The following is a 14,156-nucleotide window of genomic DNA, read 5'->3' on the forward strand; positions in this document are numbered from 1 at the left end:
ACCTACACACCACTCCTTTTTGCCAGCAAGAGACTACGGTCTACATATCTACAATATTCCGTCGCAACCTCCTCCGTAGATCCTAACAAAGCCATCTGCGGGGTGAGCTTGAGCGGTGCGGATATCACGAGGAATAGGTCGTTCTCAACCTTTTCCCAGAAATGCAACACCAGAGGACAAGCGCAAACCAAATGCAGAAAACCCGCACACCCTGTGCCACACCACGCGGAGCTGTCGTCTGACCGCAGGCCGTACTTATGGAGACGCGCTGGTGTGTAGTAGAGTCAGTGTAGAAATTTGTAATGTATGATTCGCAACTTGCTACTGGAGGTGATCCTGCCAGTTTGTTGACAGCAGTATGCCCATTGTTTGTCCACCAATGGTACTCGTAGGTCCCCATCACATCCCTCCCTCGCTCCGCCACACGCCATTGGCTGCTCTCACTAGGTGGCTTGGTATAGTGCTGATACTAAATGTTGCAGGCTGTCTGATTGTAACAGTGTGAGAAAAGTTTGTACCATGGTTGGTACTAGGGGGATGTCCGGCTTGATGTCTCTAATGCTCAGTTTGAAGCGAATAAACAAAAAAACATCTAGTTGCATCCTCACTGTGTCAGTTGGGAGGGTTTCGCAATCTTGGAAATCGGCCTTCTTTATATAGATCGCCCCATGATCGGATGCCAAGTCTTGTCAGCAGTTTTCTACCTGCAGTTTCGCATGCAACAGGACCACACCCTGGTGAGAAAGGGATTTGTCCAGTGAATTTATCAACCGGTTACCCACCCGGTTGACGATCTTAGGCCAAGCTGTCTGTGTGCATGCCACAGTGGAGTGCTGGGTCGAAGTAACTCCCAACCAGTGCCCCAGATAAGCAGAAGGGAGTCGGAGTTATGTATCCCTGTTCAACTGCAGCATGTTACGAGGTATTGTAATCGTATTTATATAGCGCTTACTACCCCTGACGAGGCGTCGAAGCGCTTTTCGATGAGTAGCACGCTACTCCGGTACCCAACAAGAATTAGTGATGGATTAGTATAATTTAATAAGGAGTACAGTTTTTAGTATTATTATGAGTTAATTTGAGTTGCGGATATGAGAGTTTGTTAGTTAGATTGACTGGAGTAATGGAGGGGTGGAGGAGGAAAGAAATCCAGAAGTGTTAATTGGGAGTTTATCCTTCATTTACTCAATCCAAAGGCTTGAGATGAATAAAAGGGGAGCGGAGGGGAGAGAGGATGTGGAAGGGTTAGGGAGAGCATAGTAGCAGGGTGAGATGAATGCAGGAGAATTTAGTAGGGTTGTGTGGAAGGTCACAGAGGTAGAGTGAGGTTTGGTGAGTTAGATGTGGAGGTGGAGGGAAGAGCTTAGGCAGAGATATTTAGGAGATGAAAGTGGTCAAAGGGATTTGGGATGAGTCCGAGTGAGAATTGAGGATAGTTTGATAGAGACATGACATAAGAGTGATGAGTAGATAAGTGTGATAAAAAGAGAGCAGAAATTCATAGATATCTAGTATAACAACCCAAAAACCAGGAGCCATGCAATGATCCACAAACATGCCAGGCACAGAAACAACATATATATATATATATATATATATATATGTATTTATACATATATATATATATTTATACACACACACACACACAAATACACACACATATGCACATACAATACATCATTAGAAACATGGGTAAAAATACTTAGACAGGTTTAAAAGAGAGTGAGTGTGTATTTTATTGTTATTGGTTTAGTTTCTGTAAAAAGAGCATCGTGGCCTACCCAACCGGAGTATTTTCTACGAGTATGTCAGTAAGCATAACCTAGCATGTTTTATACGCCCCGTTTATATTGTACACTAAGGGTACGTGATGGGCCACGGGGTGAACGTCTCCAGCAACCTTGTGTTCCTTTGGCAATATGATTGTTACTAGTGCGTCTTTGTGGAGATGTCCTCGTGCTTCTGAGTATCAACAACGCACCACCGGAAACGGCGGTAAACGCATTGGGGTCGTTTTGGAAAGCTGTCCATCATCCTGGTAAAAAGGCGGTAGTTCCTTTACCTACTTCGAGGGTGGACGGGGCGTGGCTCAGCGGGCGGAGCTTATAGGTGCTTTATAAAGGGAGAACCTACTACTCTGTCTCCAGCAGAGGAAGATAGAAACCGAGCGTCACAGTCCGATACAGATTACGCTCCAGTATATCATCAGTTCACCTCCAGAAAGGATTCTAGATCTTTTTCTGCTATGGGATCTCTGAGCGCACAGCCTTGCTTTATCTTTGCCAAGCCCAAGAGTTAGAGTGGCTTGTCCTTTCCAGAAGCTGAGCTTCAACTGCGGCACCTGCTACGTTTATATTTCTAAAGTGCTTTCTGTTGAGGTTTAGTTTCTGTAAAATGAGCATCGTGGTCTACCCAACCGGAGTATTTTCTACGAGTATATCAGTAAGCGTTACCTATCATGTTTTATACGCCCTGTTTATATTGTACACTAGGAGTACGTGATGGGCCACGGGGTAAACGTCTCCAGCAACCTTGTGTGCCTTTGGCAATGTTATTGTTACTAGTGCGTCTTTGTGGAGATGTCCTCGTGCTTCTGCGCATCAACAACGCACCACATGAATCGGCGGTAAACGCAGTGGGGTCGTTTTGGAAAGCTGTCCATCATCCTGGTAAAAAGGCGGGAATTCCTTTACCTACTTCGAGGGTGGACGGGCGTGGCTCAGCGGGCGGAGCTTACAGGTGCTTTATAAAGGGCGAACCTTCTACTCTGTGTCTCCAGCAGAGGAAGATAGAACCCACGCGTCACAGTCAGATACAGCTTACGCTCCAGTACATCATCAGTTCACCTCCAGGAAGGATTCTAGATCTTTTTCTGCTATGGGATCTCTGAGCGCACAGCCTTGCTTTATCTTTGCCAAGCCCAAGAGTTAGGGTGGCTTGTCCTTTAAAGAAGCTGAGCTTCAACTGCGGCACCTGCTACGTTTATATTTGGAAGTGCTTCCTTTGAGGTTTAGTTTCTGTAAAATGAGCATCGTGGCCTACCCAACCGGAGTATTTTCTACGAGTATGTCAGTAAGCGTTACCTAGCATGTTTTAAAGATATACCTATAGTGTACGAAGTGCACCTGCGCACAAATAGAGTAGAGTTCCAAATCAGGGGCTTCAAAACCCCCTCGGGCAAATGGCTGGGTCAAAATTTCCCATTTTTGCCACGGCTGCTTACCAGCCCATGTCAATCGGATCGGTTGCGTTTTAAGCAATTGGAAGTAGTGTCTTCTTAGTGGGAATGGAAGGTTTACAAATAAGTAGAGTAATTTAGGGAGTATGACCATTTTCATTAGGGAGATTCAGCCTGCCAATGATACGGGTAGGGAGGTCCAGCGAGTGATACTGGACTGGATACATTCTAGTGCTGTCCCGTAATTTGCACACATGAGCTCATCTCGGGCTCAGGATATCTCGATACCCAAGTACCAAACGTGTGGGTCGCACCATTGTAAGGGATAATTCGGGCCAAATCGGTGCGCATTTTCCGTCAGCAGGTAAATGTTGGATTTCCCCCAGTTGATTTGAATACCGGATATATGTCCGAACTGGATAAACTCCTGCAGCACTGAGCAGCTTTCCGCGGGGTTTCTGAGATATAGCATTACATCATCCACGCATAGCGAAATTAAAATGTGCCTGCTGGGTGTCCGGATCACAAATGCATTATGATGCTGGCCGGTTTGGCTGCAAGTGGCTCCATTGCAAGCGCGAATAGCAGAGATGACAGGGGGCACCCCTGCCTAGTCCCTCGAGCAATGTGAAAGAACGCTGACAGCACGCCATTGATTTGTACTCTTGAGGAGGGGATAGAATAGTGCAACCCAGGACATGGATGCTGGTGGGAAACCCATGCATCGTGGTAGAACCCTTAAATAGTCTCATTCAAGGGAATCAAAAGCCTTAGTGGCACCTAAGACCGCAGCTTCCGCCAAGACCTCGGGGTCTATACTTTGTGTATTACAAAGAATGTACGTAGATTATGTGAGAGCCCTACCCCGAATGAAACCAGATTGATCTGGCCTGGTCAGCAAATGAATCATCAGGCTTAGCTGATTGGCCAGTACCTTTTTATCACAGTTAATGAGTGATAATGGCCTGTAGGATTTGTAGCTGGAGGGTGGTTTATTTGGTTTTAGCAGTGTAATGAGCATGGCTTCCCTCATGGAGGGTGGGAGCAGCCCAACCTGTCTGGCCTCAGTGTAGACCCCCCCCTTAACAGAGGGACAAGTACGTCTGCAAAAGAGTTATAGAAGTAGGCTGGTAGGCTGTCAGGGCCGGGGCTTATCCTGACTGCAGCTGCATTATGGCCTCTTGTATCTCTTCATGGTCAATGTCAGCTGCTAGAAACTCGTGCTTCGAATCGCTGAGCCAACCCAGCGCAACGTCCTCTAGGTAGTAGTCTGCGTTTGGCGGTATTTCCTTAGTCCAGGAGTAAAAGGTGCTCATAATATGTCACAAACATATTAAGGATATAGAGGGTATCTCTGAGGCAGCGGCTGGAAGGGTTGCAAACCTCCAGAATAATGTCTTCCAAGCGTGTCGCACTAATTGTGGTGGCCAGAGCTCGGCCTGGTCTTTCACGTAAGATCGTGCCTGTGCGTACTTTCCCTTGAAAAGGACTTCCCGCTCGACCATCTCTTGCTAGTCAGTCAGTGCCGCCCGGAGTGGCTGCGCTATGCCAGCAGTTTGGGATTTTGCCAATATAGTCTCTAGAACTCTAATTTCTGTTTCCAGTCAAGTTAGGCTGGACCGAATATCCTGCAGGACACTGCCACTTTTTGCTAAGCAGAGGCCTCGTATTGTGGCCTTAAAGGCCTCCCATAGCGTGCAGACTTTGGATACTGTGCCTCGGTTCCTGTCGACAAATTTCACTATTTCCCTCCTCTGTTCGTCTTGGAAGAGAATGTCTAGGAGAAGCGTTGGGGATAGTCACCAGTTAGTAAGTGGGGAAACAATGACCAGCAACCTAAGCTTTAAAATGAGTGATCTTCAGTCAGGCTGGGTATAACATTGCATAGGGAATGTTCGCTTGCCTCATTTTCAGCTTGATGTCTGTGTATTTGTTGCAGGCTTCCTGGGCCGTCAGTGTAAAATCTGGATAAAGAGACAGTTCATTACCCTCAAATTTCAGGGGATGCTGCTCACAGGCCATCCTCAGCTCCGCATCCCTGTCTCTATAATTCAAGAGACGTGTCTATTGGGCAAGAAGGTACGCCCAGTGGCAGCCTAACAGCCAGGGACCTGTACAGCCATTCCAGGAACTTTGAAAATGCATCCACTCTGAAGAGCGTGGTAAGCAGGCATTCCACGCAATGTTCCATGCGGCTAGTGTCTGTGGATTCCGGGATAATCACTATTCACAAGTTGTTCTTCCTGGACCTTGCGTCTGATTTTCCCCATCACAGTTTACAACCGCAACGGGCATTGTGCACGCAGGCACCACAGGCCAAATGCAGTTGTCCAGTCACGAGGACCAGCCCACACCCTGGGCGGACCGGGCACAGTTCACTGCCACCGAATCCAGACAGGGAGGCCTCCAACACCCACCAGCCTCTGACCTATCGGCGCTGTGCGCTTCTTTGTGCAGCCTCTAGGCCACGCCTCAGACCAGTCAGCCCAATGGGGGATATGTGACATGGCCCACTTCCCACTGAGCTTCGCAACCCCTTGGAAGGAGGGCCATAGCATGCAGGGTCTGGCCTCAACCCCCACCCCCCCAACTCTGCGTGTAAAACCGATGTGTGGCCGGTGTGTATATGCTGCAGCGGTCATTGGCGAGTCCAGAGTTACCCGCAGTTCAGGTAGATGATGTTCCAGTCCTACGGCGCCCGCAGCCGGCGTCCGCCCAGTCTGTGACTTCCAGCTGGCTCAACCAGGCAGCGAGTGCTGCAAGACGTGACCATCTGCACTGTGTGTTGGCTTGGCCAACTTAGGTTCGAGCCCGCCTGCGCCACTTGTTGTCCTCAGGTTTTAGGCCAACTTCAGTGTCCGCTCCCCAGACTATCCCTGCCCTCGTGGACCCCACCGGCAGGCCGCAGGGAGCCTCCACGGTCTCGTGCCCAGCTCCACTTGCTCCCCTTCCAAGTACAGGCCCAGCACTGCTTGAATCTGGGTCGAGCGTCCCTCGGAGCCGGGCCCAGTGCCACCTTCTCCCGGCTCCAGCGGCGCCTCCAGGGCCGCATAGGATCGTCCGAGGCCTCACTTCTCTCTCGCCCGCCCCTGGATTGCTCCATGCACCCCCTTACGGGCTCACAGGCTGCTTCTGCACTCTCCGGTCTCTGATTGGGTGTGCTGGGGCTCTCCTGTCAGCTAGCATGCATCAGCACAGCAGTAAAGCCAGGCCGACCTCAGCTGTCTCCTGCAGGCCCACCCGCACCTGAACAGGCATCAACACCATTTCTCAGCTGCATGTGCTACCGCACCGGTTTTCTAGACCGCAACAAGCCTCACCTTTTGCAGATTAGTGCAGATGTGCAAGTAGGGCTGTGATTATTCAATGCCTGGACAGGATAATGCTGGATAGGGTACGCGGGCCGCAGGAGCTTCACAGAGGTGTGGCCATCTTGCTTGCCGGCTCTCTAGCAGTGTTGCCAGATTTTAAAAGCCTCCTAAAGCCCAAAGCTGTTGAACGACCAGCCCAAAGTAAGCCCAAATGAACCGGTCTGAGCCCAAAAAGTAGCCCTAACTTTTAACACTGAAATAATGCAATGGTAGGCTGGAGCAAACATTTCCTACCAGAGGCCAGAATACAGTGATCCAAACTCTGCGAACAAACTTAAATTATTGGTAAAGGCTAGTGTTTTGTGTCAAATGCAAGCAATGGCTACGCTGAGTAGAGCATGACAAGAAGTGATGTAAATAATTTAGGCACTAAGATCATGAACAGAACCATGCAGTGAGGCGGAGCACTGACCATGTACCCTCATTTCACTTAGCTCAGCCAATGAGACCACATTTGTGCTTGCACTGTCTGCAACTGGAGTGAAATAAATGAATAAATCAGCTGAGCACACAGCTCAAAGGGCATTAAAAAAAAAGTATGGGAACAGTGCTGCTGCATGAAATGGGGCGGGGTTAAACGTGTGGCTAAGAAAACCAAAATATTCTCTTTCAGGTAGCTACATACATAATAACTCGTGCCTTAAATGAACTTTGCTATTTTTTTAAGTTAATCACTGTATATTATGAAACCTCTATGAGTTAATGCATTGAAAGGTCTGTGTGTAACCAAAAAAGTCACATAATCAAATCTTCATTGGTGCACTGAAGAATTGTGTGTTGTGCAAATGTAAGTCATTAGGTTAAACTTGCATTACAGGCAGTATAAGATAGACTGCTACCAAAACGTGCAAAAAAGGTTTAAGTAATACCCAACCTGAATGATTTATTTTTATTTAAACTGCCCTGCAAAGCATGCCCTGCACAACTCAGCTGGTAACCCCCTTGCATTATAAGTCGAAAACAATAACTGTCATCACCAACCTTCATGTGATTCCATCCAGTGCTTAATGTGTGCTTGGTGTTTCAGGTGTGGAGCACCGGCACTTTTTTTGAGGGATAGCACTTTTTTTTCTGCCTCAAGCATTTACTGCGAGCAAAAGACACATATGGGAAAGAAGGAGGAAGACAAAAATGGAAAAAAGCGTCAGAAAGGGAGAGAGCAGAAAGCTGCAGGAGTGAGGTGAAATGGCAGGGAGTAGCTTAACATGTATTAAAGTGGCCCGAGATGGCTTAAGGATTACGCTGCCTCAGTGTTCCGTGTTCGCACATTTAATTGCGGCAGCCGCGTGTTTAAGAGGAGAGGATTGGGCACCAGCATGTTATTATTTACAAATTAAGCACTGGCTATGCCTAAGTCTTCAACTGCAGTTAACAGACTTGTCAGAAATCCATATGCAAGGGCGGTGTGGCAATAATGCGGAGTAAAACATTGGTCAAGAACACAGACAGACGAACCAAGGCGGACGAAACAGGTGTACAGCAGATCACAAACCTCTGAGAACTTGAAGTGTGTAACAGCAGTATAGCATTTAACTCAGAATCTGGTGAGAACAGGATAGTTACTTGAAGAATACTGAATGGTGAAGTCTAACCCCACATTAGACACTACACCTGGTATTGACCCAGCACGCCAGGATACACTGCAGTACTTTGCAAAAACGCAAATAAAATACGTGCAGGTCAAACGCATATAGGGAGTTTGCACATCTTGGGTGTAAGGCATTGTACTTCAGCTGCACTCTGCCCTTTTAGCTAAGGGTGCAGTCCTAGTGCAGACTACAGCATTCCTGTGGTCAAAGGCCCGGCAGTTCCCAAAACCCACAAGGAGATGAGTCAGCTGCCCTTCAAGTATCGGTGAAAGAGCATTTAGGGCCAGATGTAGCAAAGGGTTTTCCCATTCTGTGTCAATGGGAAAATGTGTTTGTACATATGGCCCTTAATGTCTTATTTTACCTTTAGGCACAGATTTTAAGAACTTCTAGGAATTGATTCGACCGGCAGCCGTCAAGTATGTTCCAGCATCAACCGGGTCTGCGCAAACATAGGCCTTAACTGCAACTGGGCATCGCGGGTTTGCCCAATGCCTATATGACTTTACCCACTAGAAGAATTTTACATTTTTGCCAAGGTGGGAATAGTCATCTTTCCTGAACCAGGACCTGCTAGGGCAATGTTCTGCCTGGTTGATAGCCTTTGATACATCTGCTGGTCCAGATGAAGAAAGGACAAGGGCATCTCTATTGTAACTCTGGTCCAGAAAGTGGTGCTGCAACAGATGACCGTATGTGGAAAAAAAACAAAAAAAAAAACATCACTACATCTACCATTAAAAAAAAAAAAATCTACGAACATTGTTGCTGCACCTTAACTCATCAAGCCCTGCCACTCACTAGTCTAACTGTAGACATGCATGTTTGTGGACAGAGAAACGAGTTGGCTTTTAGGTCTGTACAATTTAGCATCATGTTAAGGAAGAGACTTGACTCAGGACAGGAGATTTCAAAAGCCAACTGCAAGTTCTGAGCACAGGCAAACAGTTTATAATTTGGTGCGATCTTTGTCCACTGCAATCCTGTTTTACTGGTTATTGCTAGATCTGTAAACTGATTTACACACTTCTATGATGTCCTGTCAATGTGTAAGGTGCCTGTGATTTAAAGTGATCAGACACCCTACACTGGGATGAGAAGCATATTTTACTGGGGGCCAACTAAAGTGGGTGGTGGCTGTCTACCTGCGTGTACCCCTGACTTGTGCCCTGCTCCTTTGCAAAGCTCAGAGCTCTGGGAGACGAGGTAAACACTGATATTAAGAGACATCAAAAAGACTCACATTTACATTGGGTCACCGCTCTTTGAAATAGGTTTGTGGAGAAACTATATATATATATATATATATATATATATATATATATATATATATATATATATATATATATATATATATATATACACACACACACACACACATATACACATACATATACACACACACACATATATAAATAATAGTTTCTTCTAAGAATGAATTTGATTTAAGAAGCAACAGAGTAAGTGTGTCCTGTGCTTCATTAATAAAAATAAAAAATAAAAATACCCACAACTTGCCCTCTAAGATTACACTAAACTACAAATGTATTTGCATCTGGGAACAGAGTAAAGATCCACAAGGTGTATAAATGGAAAATTGGAAATAGTGTTGAGTGTACGTTAGCGGAGCACTGAAAGGCATCATGAGTTGCTGCTGTCCACAACTCTGGCTGAAGCCTGCACATGCTCGCTGCCCCACAGTTTGCACCAGTGACCCGTCAAACTCTTGTGCAAAGTGCAAGATCCCGCTTTAAGGGTTAGCTATGTGCTTGGTGAAGTCCGATGTTTGCAATTTGATGTACTTTCATGAGGAATTCGGGCTAAGTGCCTAAAAAGATTACCTAGTGGATTTAAATGTTCATATTGCGTTGCTTGGAGTATAGTTGTAAGATTTGGCGGGGGGAGAGCAGAGGGGGTTAGTCCTGGAAATGATAGGTTACAAAGGCCTGACAGGGAGATTGACGCTTTGTTAATCCCTCATGCAGGCCAGACTTCTAGACAGGACACAGACTTGATAGATGTACCAAGAACTTGAGGTCAGATTGCAAATTGGGCACGGCGTACTTTATCATGGGATTAGGGCAAAAAAAAAAAAAAAAACACACATATACGGGCTAGGGTTTATAGGGCTGCTGAGAAGGTGAACCTTTAGTTTAAACAGCTGGACCTCTGTTTAAACTTTAAAATGTTATTATTGCCCTAAACAGGAAACTACTGCATGCGTGGAAATGGGCGGATTAAGGAAATACCACAGGACTCCCACCTTCAATAAGTAATCATAAGTAAGCAATTGTATTTGCACGATTATTAAAAACCATTGCAAAATAGATAAAATAAGACATTTACAAAGGGGTTGGGCAGTGCATTGGATATAGCATTAGTCAGTTCAAGTTCAGGGAGAGAACATGAAAAATAAAATCGTCATGTTGGGATAAAGTGCGAGATATTGCAGTCACGAAAATGTCAAATGTTACAGTGTTAACCGCCCAACTAGGGGCGGAATGAGGCAGAAGGACAGACTGTGAGAGCCCAACAAGGCGCGAGATGTACAATTCCTAGGGTCAGACCTCAAAGATTGGTGCCATGCATAATCACTTTGGGAGGCCTTGTATCCATGGGCAGATGTTAGGTGCAGTGCGGTTTGCAAGAAGCCACTTCTGAGACCCAATCAGATCCGAGCAAGGGGTTGTGATCTTGCGTAGCTCTGAAATGGTGCATGATTGATTGAGGACTGTTCAATCAAAGAATCTGCTTTTTGGAGGAATCATATATAAGGTATATTATGAGGCTGTTCTGCAGGGAACGATCCTTTAGACATCAGTAAGCGTGCCCTTCATGACCAATCTGACACTTTAGGAGGGTAAAGTGAACGTCTGGAAGACACGTACCACTCAGGCTTATTGGGCGCCTTTTCCAGGTCTGGAGGAGAAAACTCCATCACTGATGCCAGTTCACGTGAGGCCGGATGAATTCTACGACCCTGTCCACCACGGGAATGTCCCACCTTCGAGTTATTCATTTGTTTTATGTATGCAGCTCATCTTGGCAAGACCACCAGCAGAGGCATCAGATCACCCTAATCAACCGTGTCAGGAAAGTGACAGAACATGCCCAGAAGGTGACGTCATATGCGCTTTGACCCACTCCCAGTATGCAGTGGCGTAGACGGTGTGTCAAAGGCCTTAGTGCAAGGAGGGCAGTGCCCCCCACCCCCGGCTGTTGTCCGCATTGTAAAATACAATAATTAGACTGCAGTGCCCCCCGCACCACTGGGCACCGGTGCCACTGCACCTGCTGCACAAACGAAAGATATACACACCTTCCATTAACTTTATCTAAACAACAGTTATTAACAAACTTTTATCTCATGTATTCTACAAACTTGAAATGGTAACTGCCAGATACCCGGCTCCACAAACTAGCGAAAGCCAATGGGGCACTGGCTTCCAAAAGTGAATTAGTAAAGTGATGCTTAAATCACAGGTGTTAAAGGGACAGAGGCAGTGGTAGATTCCCCTAAATTATGTCGGCATCTTCCCTCAACAAGAGACCCCCTCCCCAAACTCCACCTCGCGCCTTAACGCAAAAGCCAATTCTGTATTTGTGCTAGGCTATCTCACTTACACAAGTCCCTCAGTGGTGAACTTACCCCTGCACTGCTTGCTCTTTTCTAACTCACGATTAGCCCTGTAGATGTTTTGCCACACAAAGAAGAGGGACATTTTCACACTTCTGGAAGTGGAGCCACACGTACTGTTTGTAAGGGCAGTATAGCGCCCCCTGGTGGTGGCGGCAGCTAACATGTCCTGCATCTACCCCGCTTTTTATTTAAGTTTATTTTTGTATAAAGAAGGGACTTGTGTTTAAGAGCGCCTCGAATTAGCAGAAGTGTGATATAAAGCGCTGTATAACAGTGTAATACTCTGGCTGGGAACACAGCCCCAGTCAGTGTCATTGCACACTTTCTGGGCACAAGGGGTGGCTAGCTGACCTGTGCGCACCCTTTCTGCCACCCTGGGGAGGCCACTGTGGCAATCACACACCTGTGCACCCATGTTTGCTGCCTTACCTGCAACTCCATAAAGGGTGCCTTACCCGCTCGTTCATCATCTGCATCTTCAAATATATTATGCTACCCTATAGCGGGAACCTCAGCTGGTTACAACTCTACTGCATCGAAGGTGTGGCAGAACCACCCCCTCGTAAACCACATTCATCCCAGGGGTGGCACCTGCAGCTTTTCAAAACACCTAAATTATTATTCACCGTTTATGGATTACATCTTTGAGCACAGACTCACTACTGGTAGGTCACCTTCCCAAATGCATTGTAACTGCGTTTAATAACCTACAAACTTCATACACCAAGTCTTTCCCAAGGTTACCAGATGACTTCATACTACCAAGTATACGATGCAACAAATCTGGGGGTTCTTTTAATAAATATTTACGGTTAATTCAGCTTGAGCGAGTTAAGTGAACATAGACTACAACTCCCAAAATGCATTAGTAAGTTAAAAGAAACTCCAGGATTAGAGAACTGCTTCACTAATGGATATAGAGTCGCAGGATAATGTTATGCACCACCGTGTATGTCTAAGTTTTAATACCACAGAAGGCAAAGCTACCAGGTCGCAATTGACCCATTCACTTCAATTCAGTCTCTCTCCTGAAACACTAAACATGCACGAAAACAAGAACCTGTTTTTAAGACACTCAAATGTGAGATCTTAGATTAACAGTCTCACCTGATCACACAACTCCTGCACCTCAGGGGTGGCTGGCTTGACGGCCCCTGTTCCTCCGCACAGCATGGCTGATGAGTGGTACTACTAAGACAAAAGTCACAGAAGATGAACTGGAAATGAGCTGCAGCCAGAGCCACCAGGTCCTTTAAATTGCAGCTGACAACATAAAGAAAGGACACGAATATCTACTTCCGCAAAACAGGCACACACGGTGGCCATCTTAGAACAGAAAGCTGTTTAAATACTTCCTAGTTTTTTTTACTTCAATAAGACACAAAAGTCTTCATGAACAAAGCACAGTGCCAAAGCCTGCCATACTGATGGACTAATACAAAACAATTACACAAAAAAATACATTACACATAATTTTACAAATGAAAGTTAATTTTAGTAGGAAAATAAAAAACACTTCAAGCAATACATATAAAGAAAATGTAACATTTAAACTCGGCTCTATGCTCCGTTATTACAGGAAAGTCTCTCCTCTAAGGTAGCCGCCACTTCCCAGCACTACAGAAGTTGGCTCCTCGGTTGACACGTATCTTTCGTACTTCGCAGGTTCCAGCGTCCCAATCACGTGGACGATTCCATTAGACGGTAATACGAAATATGAAGAGTCGCCGCCGCAGAGCTACCAGTGCGTCCTCCAAGAAATAAGAAGTTTACAGTCACGTTACTTCTCGACTTGTTTAATCGATTTGGCAACGCTTTGCGCTGTTTTTTTAGCACACCCCCACTCTGTCGGCCTTGGTTTGCCCCAGCGCGAGCTCGCGTGAGTCAGGGGGTCCCGTGCTGTGTGACTAAGGTGCGGCCGATGGAACGTGATGCTGTCTGGCTGTCTACAGGCAACCGCAGCAGCAAAATATGTGGAAATTCTACCCCATGACTTCTCCAGAGAAGCAAAATATGTTTAAAATCTACCCGTAGTACTTGTTATGTCTTAGTCGACGGGCCAATACGGAAATCTGGGTGTGGTTTCCATTCCAGGGCTAGATATAAGTTTTTCGAGAATGTTCTTGCAGTCCTGATTTTGCTGCTGCATTGAATAAGGTTCTCACGTTTTTATTTGGACCAGTAAGTTAACAGGGAAAGGCTGGCTTGGCTTTCAGAGCACATGCACGACCCAAGCTTTGAAAATGTTTGGCTTCTAACTCGTGCAAAGATAACATGTAAAATCATGATAAAACTGTATTTGTTTTACACACTGAAGTTTTTCACCCTAGTACCATCAGATTCTACCACAGCATTATTTTAAAATTATTTTTGCAATT

The 14,156-nt window shown here is 46.0% G+C and overlaps 1 protein-coding gene across 1 annotated transcript in view; it reads right to left on the reverse strand.

Moving 5' to 3' along the window:
- Positions 1–13,043, reverse strand: part of LOC138248812 (cystatin-B-like) — a 28,456-nt gene extending 15,413 nt beyond the window's left edge. Inside the window, exon 1 of the mRNA XM_069202729.1 lies at positions 12,886–13,043. Within this exon, the coding sequence (XP_069058830.1) occupies positions 12,886–12,951 (66 nt within the window). The 5' untranslated portion in view covers positions 12,952–13,043. The remainder of the gene's footprint in view (positions 1–12,885) is intronic.
- Positions 13,044–14,156: the final 1,113 nt, after the last annotated feature.

The sequence above is a fragment of the Pleurodeles waltl genome, chromosome 8 (genome assembly GCF_031143425.1).
Source record: "Pleurodeles waltl isolate 20211129_DDA chromosome 8, aPleWal1.hap1.20221129, whole genome shotgun sequence".
NCBI classification, from domain to species: domain Eukaryota; kingdom Metazoa; phylum Chordata; class Amphibia; order Caudata; family Salamandridae; genus Pleurodeles; species Pleurodeles waltl.